Source organism: Prionailurus viverrinus, chromosome A2 (genome assembly GCF_022837055.1).
Source record: "Prionailurus viverrinus isolate Anna chromosome A2, UM_Priviv_1.0, whole genome shotgun sequence".
Taxonomy (NCBI): domain Eukaryota; kingdom Metazoa; phylum Chordata; class Mammalia; order Carnivora; family Felidae; genus Prionailurus; species Prionailurus viverrinus.
The window spans coordinates 81,220,258-81,236,249 of NC_062562.1; the positions used below are offsets into that span (position 1 = coordinate 81,220,258).

Genomic DNA, 15,992 nt, shown 5'->3' on the forward strand with positions numbered 1-15,992 from the left:
TGAACCTGCTAATCTTTCTCTATTTATTACCCTAGTTCATTGTGTGGATAGCAAAGAATTCCAGATTACTCCTTCTCCACATTTATGTCAACTTGTGGTGAGAAGTAAATCAATGTTAAATGTCATAGACTCTGTTCTGAAGGTTTGTCCTTTAGAATAGGCTGTGATTTGATCCCATGTATTTAAAAGAAATTTTCTTAAAAAGTAATCTTTTTACTTTTTTGAATTTATGCCAGGGATTTAGAGTTATTAAGTATACAGAATTTAGAAAAGCCATACGTTAATCTTTTCTCTATTACAACTTACATTTAGACAGATTGCCTCCTCTTTACTATATCTACTGTTGATAAATATGCAATAATAATGACAATTTTCCTGTTTAACAAACACCAAAGGCCCTAATGAAGACAAGAGCCATTAGGTAAATCAACAACCCATTAAGGAGAAGCATCAAGTCAGAACAGGAGAGTCTATTAATTTTCTTATAGCTCGTGTACGTTAAGCATTTGCCAAATTCATTGTCCCAGTGGACGCTAGGCAAATCTCCAGTCCTGAATAAGAATTGGAGCTTTCATTCTGAGATTCTGCTGTCACCTAACACTTTTGCCACAAATTGTTGTATTGTTAATGGAGAATAAAGGTCATTATGTCCAAATTATGAAAAAATGTAAATTAATTTGTCTGAAAATTTAAAGTCTTAATGCAATTTGAGGCTAATGAAAACAAATCTAAGACAAATGGCAGAAGGAATGATCACACTTAAAGCAGAATTCACTTTTAAAATCTGCATTTTGGGGGATATGTTCCCCTGGCAGATCGATACCTGCCTACTATAATGCCCAAGTTGTCTTCCAGAAATTAAGCACTCCAGAAAAAGTTTTCAAAAATCTATTCAATGATTTAGTTTTTTAGAGTACAAGGACAAACAGGAGGAAATCAGATAAGCTTTCCAGAAATGTGCTTTGCAAGTCGCTGTGCTGGAAACTATCTGGTGTGTAACTTGAGGGATTTGAGTCCCGGCTCTCTAATGAGGATAAACCTGAGCTCAGTAAGACTTGTGGCTAGTCCATGTTCCCATGTCTTTTTCCATTAAGAATCGGAATGTTAACTATGACTTTCTGGCTAGATTCCAGCTTGGTTAATTGCATGCTGTCTACCTAAATTCCCTTTGCCTGGGATGTTCTTCACTTTGGATTGCATTGCTCTTATTGTCATGTTTCCCCCAAGAGGTGGATGCATGACATTGTAGAATGAGCCAGAATATAATTTGTCAAGCTAATAAGAGTACTTTGGGGATGAAGGGTTAAACATAAGTAGTGTGCTTTTCACAATTTCCCTCCAATGCTGCCTATTTGTACAGTAATTAATGTGGAATAGCATTAGTGAAACATGGAATTGAGCCAAATCACCATGACAAGGGTGGCAATAACACAGACTCCAGTAATTTTGATAAATTCTACCGAAAATAACTATTCAAAGAAATCTCAAGAGCCTCCCTGACTGATGCACCCTTTATTTTGTTTGTTTGTTTTGGTCTGAAGCTGACATATTTAATCTCTAATTAATTAAAGTAAGGTTTGTTAAGTGAATGAATGAAAATGGGGGCAATTTGCTGATTTCCTGAGATTCACTAGTCTTTAGTAGGCATGCTACCTACAGTATCTCATCTAATCCTCACAATTACACCCATTTCACAGATGAAAAAACAGCCAGAGAGGCCAAATGGATTCCCCAAGATCAAACCATTTTAGTTTTCGCAGCCAAGTATGTTTTACTATAAAGCCAGCCCTTTTCATTCCTTAGTCTCTTGCAGCCTCCCACGTTGTGCCTGGCATCCTCGGCCTTAATTTGAGAAGGCAAGTCTGAAAACCTCAGACCCTGTGAAACTCAAGTTGATCCCCACAGACAAGGTTAACAACTGCCCTATGGAATTTTACATTGTTATTCTTACTCTCATTACTCCAATTCAAATCTGTCACTATTGCCATTTTAGAGTTGTCATAACTATTGCCAAGTAATTATACACTTGTCACAAAACATACCATAAATCGAATCTTTATGAATCTTAGTACGAAGTGGTTCAAATGTGAATGCTGAACGAATCCAGAAAATAATGAGAAAAAAAAAAGCTCCCTAAAATTCACTCACCATGGTTGAATCTATTGTGTTGACTAGAGAAAATGTACTTCGGCCCTCCTGCACCTGGACTGTGTTCATGGCCAAGTTTTTGGTTTTTTAACTGGCATTAAATTACCTAGAAATTGAATGTGTGGAAAATGACAGAAATTCATTTTGCGTCATGAGAGAAATCATTCTTTTCCTATTTTGATTTTTTAAATACAGCATGAAAGTCTGTACCTTTAAAGACAATTGAACCAGGATGTAGAAAATATGTATTTCTATGTGATAATAGCTATAGCACAGTGAAAGGCTTAGGAAACACAATGATGTGCAGGCTGTAAGTCAGTCACTTTCTAATCACTCAGTCACACATCTCACTTTAATCCAGAAACTCCTATACCAATATATTTTATTTCCAGCCAGACTTTGGCTAATTTATGACTCTGCCAACAATGCCATTTTAATTAATTTTATTCATCTTTTTTCTCTTTCCTCTGCTCCTCACATCTCATCTATTTGCATTGCCTAGATTTTAATTAAAAAACCTCTCCTCTCTAAGGAGCAATCTGAAGTGGCAAAAATAATCACTTAAAATATTACAGTCATTAAAAAATTGGCTGTGGTGGAAGCCATGCATTTTCAATTTTCCTACAAATGATGTTTTAGCTTCCTTTTAAAGTGCACTTTGTATCTGAATTGTCTGCCACCAGCCAGCTTGGCTATCAAAAATGGTCTTCCAGCTGGGTGGGCTGAGTGACAACTCCTTAATGGAGGAAATGGATGGCTCTCTGCTCATGTGGAGGGGAAGCCATACCAGGCAGATTTCATTCCATCTGCCACCAGCTCTCTGCAAGCTGGCATTGCCCAAATGCCCAATATACTCATTCCAACGAAAAGGGTATCATCAAAAAAATAAATTGTAACGCTACAGATGCCCGAAAGAGTCATGGGGGGCCATTAGACCCTAGGGAGGTAATATTAAGAGGTGCCTCAGTGTTCATCTTTGATGAAAACCTAATTAAACTATGGTGGGGGCGATTGCAAGTCCTTTTACAAGTACAGAGGTGAAGTCATTACCATTTTCAGCAGAGTATAGGCAGCAACCTTAGAAAAATGCTATCCTGAATTGTGGCCAAGGACTTGTTATATTGAGGAATTTGCACTGATGTTTCCTGTTGATGCTTTTCTGAATGGCAAATTCTTGTCACTTAGCTACACTGTGTTCTGCTTTTCAAGTAAAGGAAACCCATTTAACTGCAAAGTGGGAAAATAGTTTCGTTTGACAAATACAAACAAATAAGGACTATATTTAAGGGATTTTTAAAAATTGAGGCTCTCTAAGGGCACCTGGGTGGCTCAGTCGGTAAGTGTCCGACTTCGGCTCAGGTCATGATCTTGTGGTCCGTGAGTTCGAGCCCCGCTTCGGGCTCTGTGCAGACAGCTCAGAGCCTGGAGCCTGTTTCAGATTCTGTGTCTCCCTCTCTCTCTGCCCCTCCCCTGCTCATGCTCTGTCTCTCTCTCTCTGTCTCAGAAATAAATAAACGTTAAAAAAATTTAAAAAAAATTGGGGATCTCTAGTACTTAGAAGTATAAAGTATATGTCATTGATCAGTGCTAAAATAGTGACACAAAGTAAAAATAATTATAATTAATATCATAATTAATGTACCCTATGAGGGCTAGAAATAGAAATGTTTAGAGCCATCTTCAGAACTTATACTTTTATTTTGCCCCAAATACATGCTTAGTTACCTGATGTATAGTCACCATAAGTCAGTCAAAAGCTATGACTCAAGAAATAAAATTTTATGATCGTTTGCTCAAAAAAAACTGATAGATTTTTAGTATACTCAGAGTACTCCTGAATTCCAAAATATTCTTGTTTTTATCATTTCAAGAGCTCATGTATTTCACCAAGTTAGACATTCTACTTTCCTTTGAACTTGTTTAGATTTTTATTGTTATTGCATATAAATGACATGAGTTTGAATAGATGCTGAACAAGAACAGCTGGGTATTAAAATCACTGAAAGCAATTTCCTGAAATTCTTTTCATACTTTCAATGTGCATTTTGCTTGGATCTTAAACATAATATACTGATAATATACAATGCAAGTTCTTCCGTAAGAAAAGTGGCAACAAGTATCTTGCATTATTAAATTTTCCTGTCCTTGGAGAATTTTTGGTAATCTGCCAAAGTTTGGAGGACTTTTAAAGTTCTAATTGATGGTTCTATCTGCTCTTAAAGTGAATGAATGTTGCAGTATTTTTACCATATGATATTGTGGGTCATATTCTTTCACATTTTACTAAAGGTTTTAAGTTGATCTGAAGAATTTTAATGACTATTCTAATGAGAAACACAATTAAAAATAGATTTAAATATGTTGCCATTTCTCTATCACCTACTGCTAAGAGTATGGAATATAATATCTTATTTTTGGCAAAAATATATATTCAGAAATAAAATCGTGATTATTTTATACCAACAGAAGTTTTAAAAACACACTTCCACATGCAATATTACTTGTGCTTCTAACAACATCTGTAGGGGATATTATTGATACTACTCTATAGCTTGAGAAACTGAGGCCTAGAGGGGTAACGGACTTATGCAAAACGCGTAGCTATTAAGTAGAGTAAATGTATTTGAACACACCTTCTGATTCCCTTCCTCAAACTCCTTGAGGATGGATAGTAACTGAGTTTTCATTCTTTGCCATCTTGATTGTGTTTGGTTTCTAGTATTTTGTTCTTTTCCAACTTTCATCTCCTCAATTCATGTAAGTGCTTAATTAATTGAGGTAGATTTTAGGGGAGGGTTCAAGCAACCCCATCACCAAGGAGGCCATGAATTCCTGTCCAGAAGCAGAGATGCCATATCAAACAAGCAGAGGTCCAGGGATTCTATCCCAATCCAAATGCATTCAGGCATAAATTCTTAGTTTGGAGAATATCTGGGAAACCAGGCCCATTCTAAGATTTTGAGCCCCTGTGACCAATCCTAAAATAGAAATCACATGAAACTCTAACTTGCCTTGTAACTGATTTAGGAATCCTCAGAATGAGAACCCTAAACTGTCCCTCTGCCTTTCACAGGATTCTTTTTTTTTTTTCTTGATGTTTATTTCATTTTGAGAGAGAGAGAGAGAGAGAGAGAGAGAGAGCGAGCACAAGCAGGGAGGGGCAGGGAGAGAGGGAGACACAGAATCCAAAACAGGCTCCGGGCTCCAAGCTATCAGCACAGAACTTGATGCGGGGATCGAACCCATGAACCGTGAGATCATGACCTGAGCCGAAGTCGGACAATTAACCAACTGAGCCACTCAGGCACACCTCCCCTCCTTTCACAGGATTCTTAAGTACAGTGTCAGTATACAGTCAAATTCTCAGTAGGCCCATCCCTGCCCATTCCTGCTCAGATGGCTCAGGAATGCACCAGTTTCACACAAACTATCCTCTATAGGCCAAATTACCTTGCTGGTTGACATTACCCTGACTCCAAACTTTGAACACATTGGGTTCTGCTCACAATGGCAGAGGCAAAAATTGTGTCTTGCTGTCCTCAGCATAGTGGGGAGTCGAGGAGCCATCCGTTGCCCTGTGTGTGTGTGTGTGTGTGTGTGTGTGTGTGTGTGTGTGTGTGTTCTGTGCATCTCCAGGCCCTGCTGCCCAGAAAATGACAGCCCCATCATGCTAAGAACTAGGGGAGGTTGAGCCACCTCCTGCTGGGTTGTGGCTGTTTACTTTGCATGTGTCACAACCCTTTTTTTGGTAACATGTTGCAGCACTAAGACAATGAAGAAGAGAATATTCAAAGATCAGTACTTCTCTACACCCAAAGGATTTGGGGCCTATTTAGGAAGGGAGAAAAGAGCTAACTGTGAATCTTCTCTTAAACCTGACAGACAGGATTAGGAGATTTGCAGTGCAAAGGCTAACACTATTAGAAACCACTGCCCTGTTTGTTTGGATTTAGATTTGGCATTATTATTCTTTTACTACAAGTTGTTAAAAAACAGCTCCTTCCCTATTGAAATAATAAAACTATGCTAAAAACCATACCATTATATCCTTCACGGAAACTTGCCAAAGACAGATTCTACTAGCTATTATATCCTATCATAGTAGCATGAAAATTGATTAACGTTCAATTAAGGTATTACTATTTTTTTTAAATTGCTTTATTTATTCTTGATGTGATAAATATTACATGTGTTTCATATGCTGGCACTACTGTAATTACAGTGTCAAAAATGTATATTTGGTAGATAATTTTCAATAATTATATAATTACAAATGGTCTATTCAACTACCAAACATATTTCATAAGAGCAAAATAACTAACAAAAAGATCCTTTAAAATTATTTCTATTTTTCTAAAACAACTGATTTTAATTTTTTGAAGTAAGTTTAACAATATGCAGTTAAACAATATCTAGTTTTCTCACGACTCTTTTAACCTAAACTTTCCAACTCAGCTAAATTAAAATATATATCAAATACCTTAATAATATAAATTTTTGAAGAGTAGCAAAACAATTATTTGTAACACGGAGTCTTAAAATATTAACAAACGATTCTGAAGCAAATGGAACCAAAATTTAAATAATTAAATAGATATTTAGCCAGTAATGACAAAGGTTTCATGTTAAGTGATCACTCTTTTTATTGTGTAAATTGTAACGAAATTACTCTGTGTTCATACACATAGATGTTTCATGTATGGCTTTTCCTTAGACAATGACTAAATGTGTCCTTTGCACTGATACCAGAGTCCTTATATTAATTCCAGATAAACATACATGACAGTTGTTCAGGATTCCAGAATGTGAAGATAATTGTGAAAAACATTATTTAGAGTTCAGTAGATTTATTAGGAAAGTGATCTTTTTCTAGGTAGCATTTGGGGTCTTCACAGGATAAGAGTAGTAGATTCTTGGGTTTTGCCTTTGACAGTTTCTGTTTACTGTTAAATAAGCTGAACCCTAGTTTTGATTGGTTTGTGTGGGTTAAGGATCATTTATAATGAGCTCAGTTTAGCATCCATGAATAATGTGTATTCACTGTGGTGGAAGAAGATTCTCAGGCAGGTGATGCATGCTATACATTACAGTATGATCTAAGATGATGACAAGCTCTGTGAGTGAGCCTTATGTGTTAGCGCTGTGCAATGACTCCCCCAAGATCAGATGCTCTGAATCTCTTGAACTTCTGGAAGCTTCTGGAAGCTTTATTTACTCTTTCAGTACAGTACTCTGATTCTTCCCTCAATTGATCTTATCAGCCATAGCCAGTTTAATTACCATAAAACATTTCTTTGCACACATTACCCCCTATTTTAGGACACCACTGCCAACAGAATATGATAGAGATCTCTTAGACCACTACTTGAGATTTTACGCTCAGTCTCCAGTCTAATTCTCCAAATCTTGCCTACTTATCACCTTTGTTGTTCATTCATATGTGTCATTCAACTTGGATCTTTTTCTGTCCTTTAAAGCAAGTTGAGGACCTGTTCATCCATGAAGCCTATGCATTTAGACCAGCCCTGGACAGTGATTCCTACCTTGTCTCATTCATTAGCATTTACCGTCTGCTTTCTAGCATTGAGAAATATCTCTGGTATCTCTCAATGAGACTGGGATTTTTTGAGAGTCAAGACTATGTATTATTATACTTCATTATAAACTCCTTTCTCCAATGCCTTCCTTAACACCTTCTACATAGTGAGTTCTCCATAAAAGATTAATTGATTTCTTGAAAAGACATAGCCCATATAATTCATTCATTCATTTGTTGAATTATTCAACAAATATTTTTTAATTTTGACTATAAGCCAAGCATTGTATTTACAGCAAGAAACAAAATGGACATGATCCCTGCTCTGTAGAACTTAGAGTCGCTGGACCCAATATTTTCTGTCCAATTACTTTCCTTCGTTTCTATTTCATTTTCAGAATATATAAAGCCTAAAAGAATGTTTGATCTTTCTTTTATTAGTATTTCTGTAATATGACTTACTACCAAAAACTAGTTAATAAAAACTTACATTTTTTAAAAACTAAACATTCAGTTTTCTCAGAGTTTGATCTTACCTTTGACTATTCACTTTAAGCTGAAAAACTATAAGGTTAAAAAAAAAGTATCACAAGAAATATTTTGTTTTTAGATTTTTTGTAAACCTTGTGCTCTTTGGGAGAATAACAAAGATTTTGATTTCCCAGCTCCTTATTGTAAGCATCACACACTGCTTAGGTCTTGTCAGAAACTTTTACTCAAAAGGTAGCTGAGAATATACGATCATATCAGGGATTACTTTGACCTTTTCTGTATTCCCTGTTTTGATTAGCTGGCTTTTCTACTCACATTCCATTTACAGACAAATTGTGAAAGGTGTGAATGGCAAGCCAGAAATATATAGAATATTGAAAAGGTCAGTGTGATTTAGCCCATAAGCACGGTATTGAAAATATATGACAAGTCATTATCACACTTAATTCCCATGACAAGGACTGGGCGAAGATGGGAAATTATGCCAATTAAAATATTCTTGTTTCATACTGAAGGCTGGAGTGGCAAAGCTCAAATAGCCTCTTGACTCCTTTTTTGTGATAACTTAATAAGTTAAAAAGAAATTGTAATTGAATTAAATAAGACAAAAAAAGAGGTAACAAGCTCTTCTGATTTGAGAGTCCATCATAGAGGGAATAGTATAATGACTTCTCTAAAAACTCTAATTATACATGAGTAAGACAGATACAGCTACAAAACCAATTCAACAGCCACCCCATGTTCTCTTTTCATCTACAGCATAGCTGTCAGTCAGATGGGAATTCCATTTATTTCCATGGAAATGAAGGCAGTGAGTTCAATTTTGCCACCACCCGGGATGTAGATCTTTCTACAGAAGATATTCAAGAGCAGTGGTCAGAAGAATTTGAGAGCCAGCCTACAGGGTAAGTAATTGCTATCTCCCATGCTGTGCATAGCACTTATATTTATTCTACTGGACATATTTTAAATGCATATTACTCAATAGCAAAAGCATAGTTAAATCAGTGCTGATTATTCTTATCATAGACAGGACAAATGGGTCACACTTGTCCTAAGCATTCTTTATTAAATAATCAACTATTTTTATGTGTATTGAAATTTTATAATTGCAAATACCTTTTAACTTCAGCTGAACGCTTCTATCCATTTTCATTTATTCAGCTTTTACTGGAACTAAGTCTTTTTCATTGTGTATAGGATACAAAATCTTTCCACTGCTGTTACATTGAGACTTTCAGTTGTCTTCCTCAAGCCGGAGATTTATAGATGCTGCTACCTGATTTTCTGTGGAATGTGGTTTTGGTCTATAAAAATGGTTTAGGGAGTAAAATTTATCTTTGAAAGATTTTTAAAAAAGGAATATAGGACTGACGTTGAAGAAGAAGAAAGCTAAAACAATGAGGGAGGTTTGGTGGTGGTATTTTCTGGCCATTCTGAGCTGTGTGCTGTCTTGTGTCCCTAAGATAGTTCCTATTAATTGAGGAGCATATTCCCGGAAGTTAAAGTTGAAAAAAGTTAGTAGGTTCAGAGAATCTAAATTTATAAGGTAGTGTGAGTAGGAAGGAAAATCTAGAAGTGTTTTTTTTTTTTCAGTAAACACATGTGATCAGGTCCTTATTGTTTAGTGTATATTTTCTAAGACTATGATGGAGATGAATGAAGTTAACATAAAGTATAATTCTATAATGAATATAAAATAGCAATAATTTAACTGTTAACTTTGAGAAACTTTTTCCAGAACACAACATTTGAGGTGGTCGTGTCTCTCTGATTTCAACAAATAAAATCAAAACCGGATGGAACCAAAAGGCAAGAAGTGCCCAAGAGTGCAAGAAGGCCATGGCTCTCTTGGGTTCCCTGACTCCCATGCATTGCCCAGGAGTGCATTCAGACCCAACAGGATAGAAATCTGGCCAGCAGCCTGAGCTGCCACTGCCTCTGTGACCTTTTGCTGCCACATCAGGGTCTTTCACTATTGAAAGCTAGATTTCTGCTGTGGCTCTTCACTGCCTCAGGGAAGTCCAGCCTGTGGGGCAGGTCAGGTATGCCTCTGAGGGAGGTTCACACTTTAAGGGAGCCAGTTCCTTCAGAGCCTAGCAGTGATGGTCAGGCCCTTCAGTCCATAAAGCTTCCTGGCACCGTTGAAGTTCCATGTCTAGTGAGACTTCGGTTTCTCCTTGAGGGACCCACACCTACTATTCTCCTATTTCATCTACATCTACATTTCATCTCCCCCAGGAGATCCTACACAGGGCTCATTCTAATCCCCTTACAAACGGGTGGGCTTTGATGGGGTCCAGAATTTTGACAATGCAAGCAAGGCTTCTTTATCTGTCTTTTGGAGATAAAGAATCATCACCAGCGTATCAGTTCTCTCTTTCTGATTCCTGATACAAAAGACCAATTCAAAACATTTTCCTGGTTATGGAGCTTGACTGCCTATAAGAGAATCCCGAATCTTGAAACACAAGACACTCATTGACCCTCACTCGTCCATCTCTCCAAGCTAATATCATCCATGCAGGAGTGATGAGTCATCCTCTTCATTGGATGTCCCCCACATCCCCTGGGGACTCCAGTGGTTCCCAGTGATACCCAGCCCCATATAAAATTTATTTTTATTTTTTTAAAGTTAATTTATATATTTTGAGAAAGAGAGAGAGCATAAGTGGAGGGAGGTGGAATGCAGAAAGAGAGGGAGAGAGAGAATCTCAAGAAAGCTCTGCGCTGTCAGCAGAACCCATTGTGGGGCTCAATTCCACGAACCATGAGATGGTGACCTGAGTCAAAATTGAGAGTTGGACGCTTAACCGACTGAGCCACCCAGGTGCTCCGATAAAATTTATGTCTTTATTATTTTTTTAGTGTTTATTTATTTTTGAGAGAGAGAAAGACAGAGCACCAGAGGGGAAGGGGCAGAGAGAGAGAAGGAGGCACAGAATCGGAAACAGGTTCCAGGCACCGAGCTGTGAGCACAGAGCCTGACGGGGGGCTCAAACTCATGAACTGTGAGGTCATGACCTGAGCAGAAGTCAGATGCTCAACTGACTGAGTTCCCCAGGTGCCCCTCAAAATGTTTTTAATTATGACCTTCATACCCATCTATCCCCTATCCCACCATCCTCTCTTTCTATTTTTTTCAGCTTGTTGCATCATCAAAATCATTTATAAGAGAACAAAAGAAAAGCTTTTTTGAATGGATTAATGGTCCATCCAGTAATCACCTAGTAATATAACTGAAGATTTAGTACAAGCAGAAAACCATGAATGAGGCTTAGAAAGGAATTGATTTTATATAAGAAGAAACCCAGTATATCTTAGAAAATTACTCTACAAGTGCAGAGACATAGCTAGCAAAAAATTACTCCAATTAACAGAGCAGACATTCTGTTTTCACAGAGTACTGGTGATATAAGAGAATTTGTGGTTAAACCAAATCATTCACTCCCCCCAAAACAAAAAGAACCAAAAGTATTTATGCTTGAAAAAAGAACTAAAGTGGGGCACCTGGTGGCTCAGTCAGTTAAGTGTCCAACTCTTGGTTTCAGCTTGAGTCATGATCCTATAGTTTGTGAGTTCAGGCCCCACATCAGTCCCCATCCTGACGGTGTGGACCTGCTTGGGATTCTCTCTATTCCTCTCTCTCTGCTCCTTCCCTGCTATCTCTCTCTGTCTCTCTCAAAAATAAGTAAATAAACTTAAAACAATTTAAAGAAAAAGGAGCTCAAGTCAGTACAGACACAGAAGAACATCAGAACAAATTCCATCCACTCAGTGACTCAGGTGGTTTCAATTATGCTCTTTGGCCACTTCTCAGTATTGTGATATATCAGAGTTTTTGGTCACAGTTAAAAGGCTAATACTTTCAGGCCTTGGCATTGTCAGCAGATCTCTGTTCCAATAACAAAATAATGTGCTTGATAAAAGCACCTGTGCCACCCTAATTGGTATACAATTAATTCATCCAGGTTCTAAAAATAGTACATGATTCTAGCAACTACATCTTAGGATTATTTGCAGCTTTTCCCCTAGGATATCAGGCCACACCCCCCAGATTTCCCTTATTTATGCTCTCATCTGGTGGCCCAGTCATCCCACTTGGCATTATGTTATAAAGGCATAAAAGGATAATGAGAGGATCTAGTGTTTTCTGTGGTTGCAGTGATGATAAAAATGCTGGTTTAGTCCTCTGTGTGTGTGTGTGTGTGTGTGTCTGTGTGTGTCCCCGTGTCCCCTCTCTGCATTCACCCACTCCCAAATGGCTTTATTGGTCTAGGAAAGAATGCTGTCATGATAGTTTTTAATCATAGCTTCAGGAAAGAAATCCTGTCACAAAATCAAAAAATGTGACATATTTTTACCTAGGGTAAGAACTGACAAAGAAAACCAGATTAGGAATTTGGGAGTGAAATCTTGATGTGTTTTGTTTAACCAGCCAGGTTTACTAAATATTTGTCTCATTCTTCAACTCAATCATTATCACCCACACTGACAATTTATCATTACTGGCCCACATGCTAAAATAGACAGAAAACTTAGATAGTAAATTAGAATTGATTGAGCTGTCTACCTTTGAGTTGACTTGTTTTAAAAACTAAAAAATTAAAGAGTAAATAAGTTAATTAAATTGTTAACCCACATATAATATTTGCACATCTATTAACTGTGTTTTTCTTCCATAAGAATTGTGAAAGAGAAAAAATGAATATGTGGTCCTCTCTAATAATTTCAAAACACTTCATAAGAAAGAAAAGAAAGCCACCATCATTATGACTATTTTTGGAGGCCACTTTCCCAAATATTCCTGTTTTCCTACCATTTGAGTCCAGCTATTTGATTTCACATCACAAAGAGGCAAGAGCTGTTTGCCTCTCATATCTCAAAGCTGCCCTAAATCCAGTGTTGATAGGTTTATTTTTTTAAGTGGGATCTTGAAGATTTTTTTCTCCTTTTCCTAAAGAAGACACATCTGTTACTTCAGCAAGAGAGAAATTTTAATGAGTATACTGATAATTTATGTGAGTCTTTCTGAACTTTGGTGTCACTTTACAAACACATCATTTAATTAGCAACTACCATATTTCACCTAGCTGAGACTGCCTTTAGGTGGGAGGGAGCTTTGTAGAAAAACACACTGCTATAATATAGATTTTGTATACTTCTCTTTTATCCCAAATGCAAACATTGTATGTTTTTACTATTGAAATACCTTTAAAAAAACCTGTTTCATTGTTGTCACTAGAGTATTCGTGTTAAAGAGGAACTCCACAAATGTAATGAATATTCAAATACTGAATCATCTATATGAGACATGTCCACATGTCTCAAGTCCTCAGAGATTACAGAAAATGAGCAAACATCTATAATGACACTATAAAGTAAGAAAATGTGCCTAATTGGGTCAGGAATTATAAAGGATTGTACAAAAAGAGAGAGAAAAGAGGAAAAGATCTGATGGAAGGAGGAAACTATAGCCCCAAACGCATGTTGGATAAGACACTAAAAAAGATGTTTCACCAGTGCTCTGGGACACAGATGCTGGACACAGGAATCAGGACGGGGCTCTGAGGCACTGCTGTAGCAACTGCCAAGAAGGTGAGCCCCTCAATACACCTACTTCCAAAGGGAGGCTTTTCTGCTCCCAGGAACAAGCAATGAATGTGGACAGTTGGAATGGAGAAGCAGGGCAATTCAGGTGACTGGAAATCTCAAGGAGAATGGAGGCCTCTCATTGTAGTCCCCCCTAAAGGTCCATCTGCCCCAATCTGTGGCCATTTTTACACCAAAATGAAAAAAATAATAGCAGATACAAATATAAGCAAATGATCTAAAATGAACAAATCTTAGGAAAATCACCTCCATTTAAAAAATCATCAAACCGAAGAACTAAGGTTTGAGAAAACAGAAGTAGCAGAATAAACAAATGGAGATTTTATAAGAAGCATAATTAATATCCTCAAAGGGATAGGAGAGCATACTGCATTTGAGGAATTAAAACAGATTTTATGAGGAAAAAATAGAGATGTGAGAAATGAAAGGATATGATTGTTAAAACAAATTTAATGGATTTTCTTCTCCACTGAATATCAGCATAGGCATAGCTGAAGAACAAATTAATGAGCTATAAATTTGAGTCTTGAAATTTATCCAAAACTTATGGTCACTGGATATAAGAAAAAAAAGATGTAAAGTATAGGAGAGAAATTGGCTCTTCTGATGTTAGAAAAATAGGAATTCCTGAAAGAAAGGTCAGAGAGAATAGATGGAATGTAATATTCAAAGATATTATTGAAGTTGCCAAGATTGAAAAAAGAATAAAGAAAAGACATAGTTCCTGTGAATGAAATGTTTAGCAAGATAAATGGGAAAATGGCCAGTCCTATAGCACCAGGAAGAAACTTGAGAACACTGATGCAGAAACCCAAAAAGCTTCTAAATGAGCTTCATCATACTTTTCTTGGTAGCACTAAGCTCAAGTTTAAAAAAATGAAGAAGTTATCTAGTTCTGAAAAAATTATTCAGAACATAAAATTCTTCTCCAATTAGGAAAAAACAAAAATCTTTTCACTGCCATATATATATATATATATATATATATATATATATATATATACACACACACATACATACACATACATACCTCATGGTGACCGTGTTTTTTGTAAATAACTAAAAAACCTACAGTAGAAACACAGAAAATAAAGAGAATAACCCTGAAATAACATAACACTGAAAAAAACCCATCAAACCACAAAAGAAGAGACCAACAGAAGAATAAAGCAACAGAGAAGAACTATTAAAACAACCAGAAAAAAAAATAACAGAATGACAATAATAAGTACATACCTATCAATAATTACTTTAAATGCAAATGGACTAAATGCTCCAGTCCAAAGACATACAGTGGCTGAGTGGATAAAAAAAAAAAATAATAAGACATTTTATATGCTGCCTAAAAGAGACTTTGGATACAGAGACACACACAGACTGAAAGTGAAGGGATAGAAAAAGATATTCTTATGTACTCAATATAGCAGCACCTAAATATATAAAGCAAAATATTAACAGACATAAAGGGAATAATTGGCAGCAATACAATAAAAGTAGGAGACTCTAATACCCCACTTACCTCAATGTCATTCAGACAGAAAATCAATAGAAAGCATTGGCCTTAAACAACACATTAGACCAGATGGACTGAATAGATACACATAGAACATTTCATCCAAAAACTGAAGAATACACACTTTTTTCAGGTACACATGGGACATTCACCAGGATGGGTCATATGTTAGTCCACAAAACAAGTTTCAGTAAATTCAAGAAGACTTAAATCATATCAAGCATCTTTTCTAACCATAAAAATATGAAACTTTAAATCAACTACATGAACAAAACAGGAAAAAACATAAACACAGGAAGACTAAGTAGTTACTAAATAACCAATGGGTCAATGAAGGAAAGAGAACATCAAAAAATACTTTGAAACAAATGAAAATGGAAATACAACTTTTCAAAATCTATGTGATACATCAAAAGCAGTTCTAAGAAGGAAGTTCATAGTGATACAGCCTACCTCAAGGAACAAAAAGAATTCCAAATAAGTAATCTAATTTTATACCTAAAGAACTAGAAAAGGAAGAAGAAAGCCCAAAATTAGTTAAAAAAAAAAGAAAATAATAGAGTAGAAATAAATGAAATAGAGACACACACACACCCCAAAAAACATAGAAAAGATCAATGCAACTAAAAGCTAGTTCTTTGAAAAGATAAAACCAATAAACTTCTAGCCAGAATCATCAAGAAAAAGAGA

The 15,992-nt window shown here is 36.4% G+C and overlaps 1 protein-coding gene across 1 annotated transcript in view; it reads left to right on the forward strand.

Moving 5' to 3' along the window:
• RELN (reelin) overlaps nt 1-15,992 on the forward strand; it is a 535,267-nt gene that overhangs the window by 313,464 nt on the left and 205,811 nt on the right. The window contains exon 11 of the mRNA XM_047850601.1: nt 8,936-9,081. Within this exon, the coding sequence (XP_047706557.1) occupies nt 8,936-9,081 (146 nt within the window). The remainder of the gene's footprint in view (nt 1-8,935; nt 9,082-15,992) is intronic.